Genomic DNA, 18,307 nt, shown 5'->3' with positions numbered 1-18,307 from the left:
CATCGGCAAAAACCTAGATCCGTTCCAACCCGAGGCCAATCTTTGTCCCTTCCTGCTCTCACTGTTCCTTCTCCCCTTGTTGGTCTTCCTCGAATGGTACTTCTTTTGGGGTTGCTCGTTGCATTTCGCTGTTTCTCAGCTCAGAATAGCTTTCTCCTCCTCTTCAGACTGGTTTCACGCGTCCGTCAAGGTTTCTCTCCTAATTACTCCTTCCTCACTGGGGCCCCAGTCGAGGCTGGCTGCTGCCCCCCGCAGCCAGCTGGTAGGTACCTCAAGCAGTCGCCGCTACTTCCTTCTGATTCCAGTAGGAAATACGGTCTCTAAATCCCCGGAGGAACCCGCCTGTCCGGGTTGCCCAGAGAGCGTTCTCTTTAACCTGAAGCCAGGTGAGGCGGGCGGCAGGGAGGCAGCGCCGCTTCTCCGGGGACGGAGCACCTGAGGCCGCGAGGGCGGCCCTGCTGCCCCCGGAGACCGTCTCCTCCGGAAGGCCGGCCCGCGGCTGACCGCGCCAAGGATTCCGGGTCGGCGTCGGCGGAGCCCGCGCCCCGCCCAGCCCGAGCCCGACGCGGAGCGGGCGCCCCCGCCTGGCGCGGGAGGCTGCCCACCACCGAGGCGGCGGTGGCGGCTAGAGCGGCCGGCGAGCTCGGGAGCCGTCGCCGCGCGGCCGTAGGGAACGCGCGCGGGGCGGGCCTGGCGCCCCTGGCCTCGTAGCCATTTTAGGAGGAAACCCGGATCTCTGGCGCGGGGCGCGGCTTCAATTTCAATAACTTTATTGGTGGACGTAACCGCAGAACAGCCACCTCACGAGTGGCCAGGGGAGGAGGCAGAGCATCGCGGGAGGTGACTGGGGTGGGGGCGCCCCCGGGCAGTGAACGCGGGGATGCGGGGAGTTCCCCGACGTGGGTTTCCCCGGCAGCGGGCGTCGAGAGGCGGGGGGCGGGGGGCCCCGGGCGCTCCCGGAGGCCGAGGAAGGGGGGGACCCCGGGCACGGCTTCCCTGGGGCGGGGGTTCCCTGGCCCGGGTCCCCAGGCGCAGGGGCGGAGCGGGGGGCGCCCCCGACGCGGCCGCCGGGTGCTGAAGCCCCGTGTTGTTGGCCCCGGCAGGCGGCCCCCGACTCGAGCTACAGCCATGGGAAACACCACCAGCGACCGGGTGGCTGGCGAGCGCCACGGCGCCAAGGCTTCTCGCGCCGAGGGCGCCGGCGGCCACGCGCCGGGCAAGGAGCACAAGATCATGGTGGGGAGTACGGACGACCCCAGCGTCTTCAGCCTGCCGGACCCCAAGGTGAGCCTCCCCGCGCCCCGGCGGCCCAGCGGCGGCGGGCCGGCTGTCCAGCTCCTCCTTACCACACTGACCTCGGTTACGGTTTTCTGAACTAAAGGGATGGGGCTGGGGGGGGGGACGGAGATGTTGGAGGGTAACTTACGCCTGCGGTGCTGCCTCAAAATACTATAGAGGCGGAGTTTCTGTTGTTCGCCTGACCTGCTGGCCGTATTTTTACGATGGGGACTGTAGAGTGTCCCCAACGCCACCCACACACCCAACGCCCCCCCCCCCCCACACACACACCCATCCCTGGTTTCCCGAACAGGCAGGAGCCCTCTTGGAGAGTATTGATGAGTTTATAGGTTGTGAACCCTATAGACCCTGGTAGAAAACTTAAAAGACGGTAGGTTGCCTGAGTGGCTGATCATCTGAGACAGTTTCTCAGGTTTATCCTGAGGCAGGCAAATGAATTTCTTTTTTCTGATAACCTGTAGGTATCAGTATCATTTTTGCTCTTCTAAGAACCCGGCACTTCGGATCCTCTTCCCCTTTGGCAGGATTGTGAGCAGCAACCACTTGCCTATTTGATACTTTCTCCTCGTCTTGGAGATCAGTAAAGGACTTCCTTTGGCTGACTGCTCAGTTTTCATCTCATCCTTTATATTGCGGTGGCTGAGGTGCTTCCTTCACACCCAGCTGCTGGTCAACTGGGAGAGCAGACGATCCAGGATTTCTCCTCTTCCAGTAGGAATTCATGACGTTACCATCGCTGAAAACGGACAACCCGCAGCTGCCGGGCAGGCTCTCAAACCCAAGGACTTCCAGAAAAGCGGCAGCTTGTGCCCACCCGGAGATTAGATAGAGTTGACTGCAATGGGATTACCATCCGATTATTTCTAGTCCCATTTAGAGCTGTCAGCATGAAATAACAATAATCCCTCCAGGCAGTCCGAGTGGGAGGAAGTAGAAAAAATGGAGGGATTGAGGAGATTCAGGTGTGTTTGTTTGATGTTTTTTTTTTATCACTTCAAACCTTTCACCAAATTGGGGTTTTAGGGAGTAAAGAAATGATTTGCCCCATTGGTAGCACATGAAATTTGGATTCTGTTTATTTTCTTGAATCCCAGTTGAAAACATAACTACAGAAAAAGAAGTGAAGGTGGTTAAAAGAACCATCTTGGGGTTTCTTCTCCATTCCTTTCTTCCTTCTCCCACTTTAGAACTTCTTTCTCAGCATTTGGGCCATCTAGCCAGTCATTTTGAATTTCCTTAGAAGCTTTCTCAAGGTGATCCACCTCCTAATTTTACCCTTTTCCTATGTCAATGACTCAGGATTTAAGTACAGTGTATTTGTCAAACTGACTGCAATAATTGGTGTGCTGAATAAAAGCCAGGTTGCTCCATCTGAAATGGAGCCTATTTTGGTTCCTTCCTTCCCTAACCCCAGTCTTGCCATTGGTGAATAAGAAAATTGGTTCAGATAATTCCTAAGGTCTCTTATACATGTAAAATTTTATAGTTCTCAATCTAGTCTCTTTACTTCTTCCTTCATTGTTTTGCTTAAATATTTTCAAACTGTAGTTCTCATTGTTTTGCCTCTTTTCCTAATGATTTTGCTGACAATTTAACTTGGAGTAAATGGTCTTTCTGCTAGTCAGCTGCACTCAGGCCTGCCACAGAAATGTCATGTCATATGTGGAAGGGCTTTCTTCCAAAGCCGGGCATATTAATAGTTTGTAGCTTTCAAATTCGAATTTGAAAATACTAAATCATCAAAGTAACTCATACAAACAGTGGCAGTGGGGCCAACATTGCTTCAAATGCCAGTCCTCTTCAGTGGACTAGGTCAGTGGTTCTCAACCCTGTTTGCACATTAGAATCACCTAAAATTTGTTTAAACACTATATGGAAAATTAGAGACATTTTCCATGTTTCAAAGTAGTTAGAGTAATATAGTAAACTCCTGTATACCCATCACCCAGTTTAAACAATGATTAAATTAGAACAAATTTATGTCATGTCTATGCCAATCCACTTCCCCCTACCAAATATTTTGAAACAAATTCCAGACATCCTATCAAATGTTATTTTATCTGTAAATATTTTAGGATGTATCTGTAAAGTTGAGGTTTTTTCCTTCGTTTAACATAATCACAGTAATAATATTCTCTGTGAAGCTTTTTAAAAACGGGTTCCTAGGTCCCATATGTAAACCAGAATCTGAGTTATTCTTAGGCATATGTAAAAATTTTTGTGATTCTAATGCAGCCAGTCAGGCAAAGGTGCATTCCTTTAGGAATATGGAGATCAAGGTTTTCACTTAAGTCACTTCCTTACGTAATGTGAAAGTCCCTTCAATTCTCTGTTTACTTCAGTTTATGCTGTTACTGGTGTCTCATTAGTATAGTTTTGAGGAATATTGAGAGACCATATGGAAGTCCATAGCCATTTTGAAAGTAAAGCCCATATGAATAAGTTAATCCTTTTTTTTAACCCACATTATTCTATTTGGTGACATTTTGACTTGATACAATACAGTCCTATTTACCGAAGTCATTTAAACCATTCTGAAGTGGGGGTCAGTAGACTTTTTCTATAAGGGACCAGACAGTAAATATTTTAGACCTTGTGGGCCATACAGTCTCTATCACAACAGTTTGGCTACTATAGCATGAAAATAGCTGTAGATAAATATGTAAATGAGTGAGTGTGGCAATTTTCCAAGAAAAGTTTATTTATAAAAGCATCTGGCTCACTGACCATCTTCTGCCAACTTTTGTTCTAAGGGAGGGTAATGAAAATAAACTAAATAAGGAGTCCATTTGTTTTTTCTTTTTAGAATCCTTACAGACCTCATTTGCTATTGAAACGGCTTTTGTCAAAGGAAGCTTCCTTAAACAAAAGCCCTGTTTTTGATCTGATGTTTCTTGAGGGTCCAGAGTTTTCATCCTCACTCCTGAAATAATTAGTATATACCTGCCAGGAGTGAGCAAGTAAGATTTATAACCACTTCTCAAAATTTAAAAAACCAATGATACATGATTTTTTTATGCTTTTAATGTCCTTTTGTAACCTATTAGCTAAAATGAAGTTTATTAATTATTTACGAATTACAGTATCTCTAACTTGCATTACTACCGATAATTGAGAGCTGATCATACTTACATATGAAAAATACATGGCTAAGTTCATTGCTTTTTATGGAAACATACTTTTTTTCTTATTTTTTTCTCTTAAGAGGTACTCAAAAGTATATCATAATTGCCTGCCTGTGGGTTGATCTGGTAACTGGGAGTAAGCACACCCCCTCCCCCAACTTGTTTTAAAGGGAGATCAGAAGGCTCTGAAAGGGTGAGTGATACATGCAGACTCTAAAGTTAGGTTGTGATTTGGTCAACCCCTGAGCATAAGCTGTTTGACCATTTGGGTCCTAGATGACTTATTTTTCTATAGTTTGTTCAAAATCTGATTCAGCTGCTAATTTCAAGGCTTATTGATTCTTACCAGAAACATAGCACCCCTCTCTGCCCTAGGGAGGAGAGTGACCTTTTAAGAATTCCTGGGTCACAATTTAGGGATGACCTAATCCTTCTTACAGCTCCCTGGGGACAAAGAGTTTGTATCATGGCAACAGGATTTGGAGGACTCCGTAAAGCCCACACAGCAGGCTCGGCCCACTGTTATCCGATGGTCTGAAGGAGGCAAAGAGGTCTTCATCTCTGGGTCCTTCAACAATTGGAGCACCAAGATTCCACTGATTAAGAGGTGAAGACAAGTGTTCTTGGTTGAGTCTACAGGGTCCAGGAGTAGGGACCTGATTTCCCTTCTCAGGAGAGAGTCCTGGCTGGACTACTCCTCTTCACCAGCTAGGGACTCTCTCTAGAATATTTTCTGTGACCAATAACTACATCTGTGACCTTTTTTTTTTTTTTTTTTTTTTAAATCTCAGTGAGTCAGAGATGTTTTACTGGTTGGAATATTATTACCTCAGAGGAACTTATTCAGCTTTGTGGGTACATTCTTTAGGACTGTGTTAACACAAGTCCTGTCTATGCTTGTGGGAAGTCATCTGTAACTGGCTGAGTCTACTTTCTCTGACTTCTGCACTAAAACAAAACACATGATGTTCTAGGTAATAATGTGAATTGTTGCTTGTAGAGCAATAATGAATTACTTGTTAATCAGAATGGCCCTTCATTTATATGTAGGTCATTTTTTTCAGAAAAGGCTCACCAAAATTTGGAAGGGGTGTCTTGAGGCACTTCTGTATTCTGAAGCTACCTGCTATCTTATTTACACTTGTGAGGGATCTGTTCCTAAAGCAAATTAGTTGCACTAAGGTGAACCATTTTGGGGGATTAACATCTATTATTCTTTTCCAGATATTAATTAAGAACTAAAGTTATTGGGACGGGCTGGCAAATATATGCTCAAGGTGATACAGAAAAGGAGAATGAGTCTATAAATTATTTTTATTCCATGGGGAACAATCGCTTAGGATTGTGGGAGATCATTGGTATGATGTTGTGAATGTCTCATGGTTTTTATATTTGCATTCTGTCTTCTAACAGGAACTTGGCCTGTTAACTTTGTGTTTTCTTCTGTAGCCATAATGACTTTGTTGCCATCTTAGACCTTCCTGAGGGAGAGCACCAGTACAAGTTTTTCGTGGATGGACAGTGGGTTCATGATCCGTCAGAGGTAAGGTCTTGATCTCCAAGGGTAGCCATTATCTTAACTATGTTCTTTTGACTGTTACTCCCTTTGGTATCAAACATCATTCCTGTCAGGATTGATGGGCTCCTACACTGGAGGATTTCTCTCTTGATTAAAGATGGAGGTGCTGAGTATGATCATTTTTTTAAATAGGAGAGTTAGATGGAAGCGATGAATTAAAACAGGGTTTATGAATGTTTTCCATTCGTTGTTTCAGCCTGTGGTTACCAGTCAGCTTGGCACAATTAACAATTTGATCCATGTCAAGAAATCTGACTTTGAGGTGTTTGATGCTTTAAAACTAGATTCAATGGAAAGCTCGGAGACATCTTGTCGAGGTAATTTTGTAGTATTTGCTCTTTCTTAATGTGTTTTTCTTACAATGCAAGTTTCTTCCTAAGAGTGGTTTTTGTCTTTTCATTTTCTCCTCAAGAATCTTCTGAATCATATATGCGTTATATGTACATATATGTATATTTTTCCTCTAAACGTTTAGATCTCCTTCTCTGAGAGAAAAGAAATCTCAGTGTATTTGATTTAAAAGCTTTTTAAAAAGATTTTATTTATTTGAGACAGTGAGAGAGAGCATGAGCTGAGGGAGATGGAGAAGGAGAGGCAGACTCCCGGCTGAATAGGGATCTCTATGCAGGTCTCTCTCCCAGGACCCTGGGATAATGACCTGAGCCAAAGGCTAACTGAGCCACCTAGGTGCCCCATGATTTCAAACTTTTTAACTAGGATCCACAGCAAGACATTTGTTTTACATTATAACTCAATTCTCTCTCTCTCTCTCTCTCTCCCTCCCCATCCACCCCCCCATGCCTGTAACACAAGTCTCAGCAGAATGTGTGTCTTTGTCACATGTGATGCCCCCCCCCTTTTAAGGGATTTTCTTTAGTTTTTCTTTTTTAAAAAAAAAATATTTTATTTATTCATGAAAGACACACAGAGAGAAAGGCAGAGACACAGGCAGAGGGAGAAGCAGGCTCCATGCAGGGAGCTTGACGTGGTTATCTATACCAGGACTCCAGGATCAGGCCCTGGGCTGAATATGGCACTAAACCGCTGAGCCACCCGGGGTTGCCCCATGTGATACAGTTTATTTTCTATTTTATCCTTTCTTTCATGAGCTACCAAAGTGCTTTATAGTTTAAAAATCTACTTCTGGTAATATTTCAAGTTTTCATTGACCTTTTGACAATTTACCCAACCCAGGCTAGTTTTGTTTAGTTTGCCTTGTTTAGCTGCATTAGTTTAATCCTGCCAGTTTGATAGGTTGGCTGGCAGTATATTTTTATTTAGTCCTCTAACTATGGCAGCCTTTGGGGAGAAAGGGTTACAAAAACCCCACAACTCTTTGGTGTATATGTTAACTGAAGTTTTGTAAGTTTTGGTTAAAAAAAAAATGTTCTTGGGATCCCTGGGTGGCGCAGCGGTTTGGCGCCTGCCTTTGGCCCAAGGCACGATCCTGGAGACCCGGGATCGAATCCCACATCAGGCTCCCAGTGCATGGAGCCTGCTTCTCCCTCTGCCTGTGTCTCTGCCTCTCTCTCTCTCTCTCTCTCTGTGACTATCATAAATAAATAAAAATTTAAAAAAAAAAAATGTTCTTGGTAGAGGAAAAGACCTGTATCCTTTGGTTTCTCCCAATGTTACTTTTCCATGGCTTTCATCACATTTGCTCCAGCATCAGAAGAGTGATTTGCTAACCACATCCACAGTTACCATCTCAGTATACTACGTTAAAGGCTATAACTATCTAAAGAACTGGGCACCTTATTTCCAGTGAGCACACTTTGCCTTTGTGTGTTCAAAGCCTGCTACTCACTAACTTTGAAGTCATGGACTGGTCTTCAACCTTTCTGGTTCTCAGTTCCGTATCACTAAAATCAGAGGCTTAGAATCACAGTGATTCTCAGCTGAGGAGACACAAGCTTCAGTGGAGCATATTAGAATCTCAGGGCACAAGGGTGGTTTATGTAGCTTCTAAAAGACCAGCAGTATAGTAATTGTTTGTTTATGAAAATCGTGCAAATATTTTCATCATATAAGCTCAGAAAATAAAGGTGAACATTCTTCTTGACTGGTGGGGCAGTGGTTAACAAGGGTTTAATTATACTGAATTAAATGATGAGACCACTTGCAGCTCTACGTTTTTGCATTATATGATTCTGGCGAAGCAACTGATGAACAAGAGACATAGAATCAAAATTATATAGAAAGAGAACTAGCATACTTTTGATATTTCTCTCTTCTCTCTTTCACCCAATTTCCTGATTTACTTGGTATCTGTATGGATTTAACTATTTTGGACTTTTCATATAAATAGTATCACACAATATGTGGTCTTTGGTGTTTGGCTTCTTTCACTTACCATGTTTTCAGAGTTCATCCATGTTGTAATATGTATTAGTACTTCACTCCTTTTTATGGCTGAATAAAATTCCACTGAATGGATATGTGATTTTGTTTATCCATTCATTAACCGATTGACATTTGGATCATTTCTACTTTTTGTCTAGTATAAACTGTGCTCTTCTGAACATTTGTGGTCTAGTCTTTGTGTGGACATGTGTTTTCATTTCCCAAGACTATGACTGCTTTATTTTAACTTTTGGAGGAATTACCCAATTGTTCTCCAAAGCTGCTACACCATTTTACATTCCTGCCAGCAATGGGGATAGTAAAAAGGTTCCAATTTCTCCACAGCCTCACCACCAATTATTACAGTGTCCTTTATCATAGCCATTTTAATGAGTGTAGAGTGGTATTTGATTTACATTTCCCTAACAACTACTACATTGTTAGTAGTCTTGTCGTCATTGTTGGAATCATTGTAATGTCAGCAGTCTTAGAGTTGATAACCTTGTTGTTTGTTGCTTGGGTGGAAAAAAGGAAAAACCTAATTTTTTCACATCGTTTGACAGTTTACAAAGCATTGTCATATCTGCTAACTCATTTGATTCCTGTAAAAACATTTGAAATAGGATAGGGATTATTATTGTCAGTTTATGAATGAAGAAACTGACTGTAGTAAAAGGACTTGTCCCAGGTTATACATTTGATAAATAGAGTAGTTCTTCTCTGAACCTACGTCTTTCACTCCTCATCTCCTCCTCTGTCCTCCACATCATGTTGCCATGTTGAAGAATTTCAGGGTCCATGTTCAGGATAACTCAGACTCTTTCTTTGTCTTACATGGTAGACCCAGCAGGTTACAGGTATATGATTGATGACTTCTACCATATTTAATATTAGCTGCCATGTAGTGACAGTTTTTTCATACATTTTTACTGGCTCTCCAACTTTCTCTTATATTTGGATAAATATCTTCCAGACCTTTCCAGCTCTCCCCCAGGGCCTTATGGTCAAGAAATGTATGTATTTCGATCCGAGGAGAGATTCAAATCCCCACCCATCCTACCTCCTCACCTTCTTCAAGTTATTCTTAACAAGGACACTAATATTTCTGTGAGTATCCTAAGAGAATTGCTGGGGCATGTTGGTGTTACTAGGACTGTTTGAGCCAAAGTTAGTAATCCTAAAGGTTGGGATTATTACAAAGCTGTGTTGAGAATATAAATCATACATATCAGTAGCATTAAAGATTCCTTTTTCCAAGTCTGAATTGTGACTTGTCCAGGTACTGATATCAAAAGTCATAGTTATCCTCTGGGCCTAATAATATTAGGCCCAGAGCCATGGATTGCTAGAATCAATTTCTGGGACTTCTGTTCCAACACAAGATAAGGCACACTTACCATCTGGGGATATACAAAAGGAGTATAAGGGGTTTGGGTTGGGTTTTTTTGGTCCATATAATTTACATCTCTAGTCAATTTACTTGATTCCCACTAAGATTATTTTTTGCCTCTTAACACAAATCTATATATGTTGTGGGCAAGATTTTTGTTTTAGCTCTGTTAAGGGAGATAAATAGAAGCGAAGGTATAGAGTTTCTGCCCTGGACTCAGAATTTTCCTAATTCTCTGTAATGAGAACATAATGATTGATATATATTAGGTTGAGTGTATTATTTAAAAGAAATACATATTCTAGTATAGAGTTCCTCAACAGTTCCAAAGAGCTCTAAGGAAGAGTAAGTTGTTTGCTTTAAAACTGTGCATTTAACCTTAGTCAGTGATTTTTTTTTTCCTCCTTAGTGTGACCCAGCCTTGCTTCCTGAGCCCAATCATGTTATGCTAAACCATCTCTATGCATTGTCCATTAAGGTAAGTGGTGGGCCTGGCTCTTCCCAAAATGGGAAGGCAAGGGTAACAGATGTTCTCCAGTGGTTACTTGCCCTGCTACCTCACTGAAGCTAAAGCTGGCTGTAATGGTCAAATTATAGGAAAAGAAGTTTCTTTTTTTTTTTTAAACTAGTAGATGGGTTTTTTGTTTGTTTGTTTTTAATCTTAGTCCCTATCCTGATGTTCTGGCTAGCTGAATTGCCCTGTGACTGAATGAACTTTTTTCTTCCTGCTTTCTTTTTGGATAGCTATAACCTTTGCACGACCTACTCAATTAAATTAGAGTTCATTAGCACTAGGATTTCATTTGCAGACAAAGCAAGTTTATCCTCTAGTTCAGAGACTGCTTGAATGTGATTTAGACGTTTGACTTTTAAAGGTGGATGTGAGCTGCTTTTGGGTTCTTCAGTCATATACACTCACTGGCTCCATCGTTTTCTGCACCAGGTAAAGGAGAAATGTGACCACATTTGCTCTGTCCCCTCCAATTCTAGAGTCCTTTTTAGTTTCTATCCTGCTTTAGAGTCTGGGTTGAAAATACACATTCAATCTTGTCATGTTTTTGTGGTTTGGCTTTTGGAATGAGGTTTTATAGCTCATAGGTTTATGAGCTCTGTAGTTACTGGACTAGGCTGATTATCATCACAATCACTTGGGAAATTTGTAAAACTACCATTCAAAGTCTACCTCCCCAGAGATTCTGAATAAGTGCAACTAGGATGGATCCCCAGTAATTGTTTTTTAAGCTGCTTATATTTCTTAGATGTGCATCCCAATTAGAGAGATCACTGATACAGCTATTTTTAGCAGATTATGTAGTACTTTTCAAATATATATTACTGAATTTAATTTTTGTAATAACCTTGTGGGTAAGTATTATTTTTAACCCCTGTTTTATAGATAAAAGAAAATAAGGCTCAGAGAAGGTCATAATGCCAGTAAGTACCAGAGAGAGGACGGAGGTCCTCCTGTCCTCATTCCATGTTCTTTTCCTAGAGATCACTGCTTCAGGTCTTTCCAAGTAGGTCTTTCTTTCACCTGCTTCTCATCTCTATCAAACCCTACCTGGAGTTGAATTTTTTACCTGCCTAACTTCTGTCATATTTAAGCTATGACCAGCATAGTCTGGTCATAGAAGGTTAATCTGAGAAGCATTCATTGTAGATAATACAGCATATGGGAAAATGGGAAGATGCATTGGCTTCTCAGTTGGATTTCCTGGAGCTCCGTGGGATCAGACTGAGTATTGCCTCCTGTAACTGCTCCTTGGCTATCAACTGATACTCTCACAGGGCTACCATCTCCCATGTCATACTCTTGAGCTAACACAGCCAGGAAAAGAGTACCTCTTACTCTTCATATTGGTTCTGACCCAGGTCCAGGTCTTGATTACTGTGATTCAGCTTGGCCTTGACCCATTCCTGGTTCTGTCAGATTGTTTAGGCTGTTTGGAGTTGATCCATCGGATTGAGTGTCTTTCCAAAGAAGTTTTTGGGGTCCACTTTGTTCAAGGATGTAGAGGGATTCCTGAGTCTCCTTTTGATTAGAACGAACTTTTTAAGTTCATCCCTGGTATTAAGTGGAAATCAGACCTGCTTTGGGGCTTGGAAATGGGTGGGGAGGAAGGATCACTGCCATTTCTTCTCATTGCATTTTAGACTTCCTTCTAAAAATGAACGTCAGGATTTTTTTTTTTCCATGCTAGTTTTAAGCCCAATATTCAATTTTGAAGTGGGGAAAGAAGTGAGGTAGGAGACTAATATTTCTCCACCTATTATGTGCCAGATACTGTGCCAGATACTTTCATATAATCATCAGAGCCACCTTCATGGTAGGTGTTGTCCTTTGTCATGATGAGAAAAAAGGCTTAAAGGCATAAGTAGATTACTCAGAGCCACAAATAGAGAAGTCAGGATTGGAATTTTAGTTGAATCGACTCCCAAACCAACCTGTTTCTGTAATATCAACTGTTTCTGTTAAATGTGACAGACTGAGGGACTGATGGCTGGGGAAGAGCCGCTTATCATCTGAACTAACGAATTAGCTGCATGTTTTCTTTCCCTTGCAGGACAGTGTGATGGTCCTTAGTGCAACCCATCGCTACAAGAAGAAGTATGTCACTACTCTGCTGTACAAGCCTATCTGAAGGGATCCCTTCCTGCCTCCCAGGATTTAAGAGAAGCACCTCCCTTGCCTTTCTGGACTGGATCAGTCTTACTTAAGACTGGAAGGCTAATTTGCTTTGAGGCTGATATGTGTGTTTCAGAGCCTTTGAGTAGGATGCTCTGCTTTTGCATTTGATTGCAGACGAGAGCTTTATGAGTTCATGGAATTTATTTTTAAGAAAAAAAATTATATATATATATATATATATATAGACATATATATATACATCTATGAGAGGAAAGTTAATGGAAGCCTCCTAGCTAGATGTGTTCTCTCTGCCTGTGGGGCCTCGCCAAGACCAGTTTGGGGGAGCTGCAGGAAGAACCATTAAAGGAAGCTTTTTTCCTAGAATGAATGAAGAGCCAACTCTCAGGATCCTTGTTGGGTAGAGATTCTACTGCTACCTTAGCTTTCCAAGGGATGGGCTCGTGCCAGACATCTGCCCTCCTTTCAGGGGCAGCTTTTCTTGCATGGGTTCTCTGTATTCCTAGAGTATGTGGCACAACCTGTGCTTTTTATACCAGATGCCCCGCAGGAACCCTTTTTCTTTTCATTTCACTTCACTTCTTGCTTTGATAACCTTCAGATCATTATCCCTTTCCTAACACAAAACTCACTGGCAAGTGACCCATTCTTCCAAAGCTATGTGAGACGTGACCTACAGCACAGACTAGGGCTGACAGAAAGTCTCCTTTTCTGCCCAGCATAGGCCTGGGCCACTTTGTTACCACTTGTTTTAACTCCTAATAAGGAAAATATGTCTCAGCATTATAGGAAAGACAGAGTGCAGAAGGTTGACTTCCTTGTTTTAGCTTAGTGCCATCACGGCTCAGGCTGTCCCAGCGCATTTCCATAGGTTTTCCCACCAGGCCTGGCCCTGCTTCCATATTTTCTTTCACAGGTAGCATTGAGGGTAGGAGTGAAACCAAGGAAAACTTTAATGTCTTTCATCCTTGGGAGATTTTTATGTGCCTACAATTTTCTTTAATTAAAAAATGCCTTTTCATTGTTCTTAAGAGACCGAATAGGGAAATTTTAGGCTCTTGATAAATGGTTCCCAAGATTTTCTTCAACAAGAAAGTAGTAAGTAGTCTGCAGTAGCCTTCTGCAATCTGACATTAATGTGGCCAACCCTGTGCATGTCACTATGCTGAACACTGTTCTAGATACAAATTCAGGCTCATTTGGTGCCCCTAAAAAGATCCTTCAACTTAGAGACTCAATAGGCCAAGAAGCAAGAAAGTCCCCCCAGGATTCCTAACCATGAACATTATTGCTTCCCTGCACCAAGTACAAACGGGATCGTTTTGTTTTTCTCTTTTTTAAAAGTGTTTGATGAAGAAGTGGGGTCAATGATTTTCATTTGTGGAATGAAGAGTAGCTATCCAGTCCACTCCTGGGGTTCAGAGATAAAACTTTTTCCCAAGTATCTGTGGCTCTTCCATTACAGATAAATGCAAATCAAAACACTTAACACTGAAGGAGGCCAAACTTGATGCTCAAGAGATACCTGGACTGTTAGGATGTGTCCAGCCACACCAAAAGGGCACCCATAGGTCAGTTTAGCTACCTCCTGTCTTTCCTATTTAAAGCTGATTATACAGTTATCTTTATACATCCCCTTAGATGCTGGGATGGAGGCAGTAGGGCACTGGGGTTGTTTTGCTGGGAATGTAAATTGCTGAGTGCTTTGAGGGTTACCTGATGAGAGTAGGTACTGCTTTAGCCACTCAAGGACCCTTCTGCAGTAAAAAGCTCTTGTGGGAAACCTTTTAGGGTCCCAAGCACTTTTTGAGTGGTGTGTTATTTTAAAAATCCAGGCCGAATCCTAATGTACTCTCAGGATCTACATTGTCTTTAGTTATACTATTGTTTTTTCCAATACCCATTAAATAAGTGGGCCACTTAGGAGAATTCATATTCTTGTTACATGGAGGATTTTGTTACACTACTATTTCTTGTCAACAGTATTGAAGTGTAATTGCCTATGTGTTCTGTATTAAAATTTTTACACATATGTATCAGTAGAGTGGGACAGGAAAAGTTTCTCAGGCAAGAGGCTTCTGTGAACTAGCTCTGGCTCCAGTGACACTAGGTCTTGGTGCTTGTAGTCTTCATATCTTCCAAATCTGGATATGTGCAAAAAGGGTCAGTCTTCTAAATTCTTAGGTAATCTCCCAGCCAAATGTGAAATGAGAGCCTACCAGCCAGTATAGTAGAAGACTGGCAAGGGCAACTGGATGATGCCTCCTTCAGCACTATTCCTTCTCTGCCCTGCTAATATACCCTATGGCCCTGAGAAGCCCTATCACACATAGTCTGTCCCTAAGAAACGGTTCCAGAAGGTAGAGAGGGAAAGAGGAAGGTAGCTCAGAGTACAACCAACTCATTCTTTTATGTTAGTTAAAGGGATAGTTTATTTTCTGCAGAAGAGAGCTTGGCAGATTTTGAAAATGAATAAAGGCAGGAAAAAAAAAAAACCCTGCTCTTTTAGCCTTTAAAAAAAGTTTACTTTTCTGTGGGTGTTTTTGCTTATAGGAGTTTCACAGAGTCAAAGAAGAGTTAGAAAATCACTCTTTAGGAGGGCTAACCCTTCAAGGACTGCAGCATGATTTGGGGGTTGTGGGGAAAAGGAAGAGTGACTGAGCTGAGGAAGATAACTAGAAAATTAAAGGCTTAACTCAGAACTAAAAATAGCCTTTTTGTTGTTAATTAAATGATATATATCATACTGGTATCCTTGTATCTCCTTGTACAGAACCTACTGTATAAAGCATCCCGTTGTCTCTTTTTCCTTGTCTCTACCCTTCTATATTCTGCTTTACCTTCGTTTGTAAAACTGACTTTACTAGGGTCTCAGGTCAAACATTACCTAAAACAAATGTTAGTCATTTTGCTGGTAATGGTCATGGTTATTAGCTTGCATGAAGCTTAGAGTTGAATGGGATTGGGTCACTCTGTAACTCCCACTATGGGCAAACCTGGCCTCGAGTGTTGGCTTTTTTTTTTTTTAACAATGCTTATATGGTAGAGAAACCCTGTAAAAGAAGAATCCAAGAAGAGATTCTGAGAGAATCATACAAACCCAGGCCTCCCTACAATTATTTCTTGTCTCTTGTATACCTAGTGGATCTGAGAGAAAACCTTTGCAAAGTGTCAGTACTCTGTGTATGCTGCTAAAATGAAGTTAAGTTGGAATGAAGTGTTACCTCCAGACTGTGGTTATATTAATCTGGGTATAAATGAAGGAGACATACTAATGATAGAAATCCCTGCTTCTAACTGGGGAAATAGGGCTTTTAAAATTTTGACCTCATATGCAATGATATGCAATAGTCTATGTTGTATGTGTTTGAAAGATATTCTCAGAGATTTCTAAGTCCTCATGTTCTAGTGATTCGGGGCATAGGCTTATGAGCAGATAACACAGTTTGTTCGCACATTATTTGGGCTCATCCTTACAGCCAAGTCCTTGTGGTCTTCTATCGGGGACTGCTAGCTCCCATGGGATAGAGCACCTGGGAGTGGTAGGGGTTACGGAGACTCTAGATCTAGGCATTTGTTTCTCCATAAGCACCCATCATAGTGGAAGTTGAGGGGCTCTTGTTTCTGCAGTGAACCCAAATTTCTGGAGTAAAAGGGCCAAATCTATTCTTTAAAACTATAAGAAGAAAGAAAAGAGAGAGACAGAAATCTCAAGAGTCTGTTACTTAAGAAATCCAATTCTTAGCAATGGAATCCCTATAGGATTCAAATGTGGACTTTGTCTTGATTTGCTTTTCTCTATTGTGCTTTGAAGTGATTTGTTTCATTAAAAATGAAGTCTTTTATTAGTTCCAACACTAGTTGGAGTTGAATTAATTGTGTGTAGCACAGTGCTTTTGCAGGAAGATTGCTGTGAAATGCCAAACACTGGATTTTGTAGTCAGGTTAAATGGTCGAAGGATACCTACCTACCATAAGTATTATATTATGTATTTGATCAGATCATCTTCTTTTCTTTTCCTATTCACTGAACATTTACCTACCTAGGTTACAGTTTTAGAACAGCCAAAGCTCACTGATGTCAGTTAGTCCTAATCTCCACACTGGGCCCCATATGTGAGACTTGTTTGAATTTTGGTAGATTGGAGGATGCTAGTTATTATTTCACTGAAGCATTTTGGATGAGTGCAGCTCTGTCATAAAAGGGGAATAAGACTATAATTTGGAAGAGAATTAAATACGTGAATCCTCCTTTAAATGGTGCTTTTTGTAACCTTTAAGTGCTGAGGTACAGAGCTGCTTCTTGGTATTCCACAAAGGATTGGCATACAAGAATGGATTTTAAAGCTTTTCCCCAAATGTAATTTGTTACTGGACTATGTGATGTAACACATACAGAAATGTGAGGTTTTTTTTCCCATAAAACTGTTGAATAAAGTATTATACAGCAATAATACTTGAGTTCTTCATGGGTCACTAATTATATTATAAAGATCTATCTGCTTTGGTAGTCTCAGAACCACACAAACACCTCTGGGTAAAGAGAGAAGTTGTAGGTGTAGGACACAAATCATCCATCTGCTACTTCTCTTTTTGTTCCAGGCTATGCCATTATTAACTAGAGGAATGCAAACTCAGTGATTTGAAATTTGGCATGTTCTGTAAATCTGCATACTTAGCTGTTATCCTGTGCTAGATTTGCTGAGACCCTAGACTAAGGGTTTTCACCCCTATCTGTACATTCATACCACCTAGCAGGTTCTGTAAAAATACTGATGTCCCATCAACTACTTCATCCCTAATTAAATGGAAATATCTGATAAGGGATCTAGGCATCTGTATTAAAGCCCCCAGATGATTCAAATGCACATCCAGGATGAAGATCCTCCCTACTTATTCTTACTATCAGACAGATACTTCATTATATATGAAAGCAGATTATGTGCTTCATTCTGACAGATAATCACTCTCCTTGTTCTTGATGGAAACAGGATAATTTTGGCTTCCATCGCTTTATTTCACAGAGTTCTTATATAGCTGACCTCTGGACTTTTCCTAAAACACCATAGACTCCACTGTATTTGCCACTCTACAGCATCTAACATGGGTTAAATTTCTTTGAGGGAGACCAGAGAAAGGACACTGGCAGTGGTTAGCGAAAAGAGTAGAGGAGGTGATGAGAGAAGTGAAGTATGAAGGGGTGAAGTGGGGCAAGTGATGAAGACTGGTGGTTGGAGAAACAGAACAAACATTAACCTCAACCCCCAGGAGCAGATCAAAAACTAACTGCAGACAAGGCACAGTGCCATATGTGATGTGGACTAGCCTCTGACAGAATGCTCTCCTAAACATGCACCCTGGTCACTGAAATGGCATGGCATCAGAATTCTATCAAAGCCCAAACTTGCATTGGTGTGTGCTTCCTGAAGCATTTCTCTCTGGCCCACTTGGCTGGGGTCTTAAATTCCTTCCAGAGTCCCCTTGTCCTCTGTCCTGTCATAACACAGGATCTTCAAAGACATCTTGAATCTCTCCCCTTCCCTCCTTCATCCAGCAGAAGTCTTGAGTACCTCCTCTCTTTCCTCAACACATTCCTTGGCCCCAGGGCACTTACACTGGCTCAAGATGAATTTTCTCCATGCTCTCCTACCAGTTAGAATTATTCAGGCACTCAATTGTGCTCCGAAGGAGACTTCTGTCATGAGAGTTTTCTCTTTTCATTGACTTCCTAGGGAGTAGGGCAAGGTTCTCTGTCAGAAGACCTAAAATCCATATGATGTATGATATGTTTAAACCATAAGCAGGTTTTAACAAACTTCTCTACTACTTCTGAACTAGTTTAACTTCACTACAGCTTCCAAAGCCCACCTTCGTGATAAATTATGATAAGAACATCAGGTAAGAATACTAAGCCCCTGAAATAG

The 18,307-nt window shown here is 41.9% G+C and overlaps 1 protein-coding gene across 5 annotated transcripts; it reads left to right on the top strand.

Annotated features, from left to right (window-relative positions):
- Positions 1-591: 591 nt before the first annotated feature.
- PRKAB2 (protein kinase AMP-activated non-catalytic subunit beta 2) lies at positions 592-16,839 on the top strand. 5 transcript variants are annotated; one of them, XM_055312490.1, is made up of 10 exons: positions 593-840; positions 1,104-1,284; positions 4,865-5,031; positions 5,874-5,967; positions 6,200-6,320; positions 9,320-9,453; positions 10,146-10,214; positions 10,612-10,679; positions 11,133-11,170; positions 12,301-12,388. In XM_055312490.1, exons 2-9 carry the CDS (start codon positions 1,129-1,131, stop codon positions 11,134-11,136), a joined length of 813 nt encoding a protein of 270 aa, XP_055168465.1. In that variant the 5' UTR covers positions 593-840; positions 1,104-1,128; the 3' UTR covers positions 11,137-11,170; positions 12,301-12,388. The 5 variants fall into 5 exon arrangements, 4 of the variants coding, with proteins under 4 accessions (XP_055168464.1, XP_055168465.1, XP_055168466.1 ...); XM_055312489.1 differs by lacking the exon at positions 11,133-11,170 and having other exon boundaries at positions 592-840; positions 12,301-16,839; XM_055312491.1 differs by lacking the exon at positions 10,612-10,679 and having other exon boundaries at positions 594-840; positions 12,301-16,839.
- The last annotated feature ends 1,468 nt before the right edge of the window (positions 16,840-18,307 follow it).

This window comes from Nyctereutes procyonoides, unplaced genomic scaffold (assembly GCF_905146905.1).
Source record: "Nyctereutes procyonoides isolate TBG_1078 unplaced genomic scaffold, NYPRO_anot_genome, whole genome shotgun sequence".
Taxonomy (NCBI): Eukaryota; Metazoa; Chordata; class Mammalia; order Carnivora; family Canidae; genus Nyctereutes; species Nyctereutes procyonoides.
This window is presented reverse-complemented; position numbering and strand designations above follow the sequence as displayed.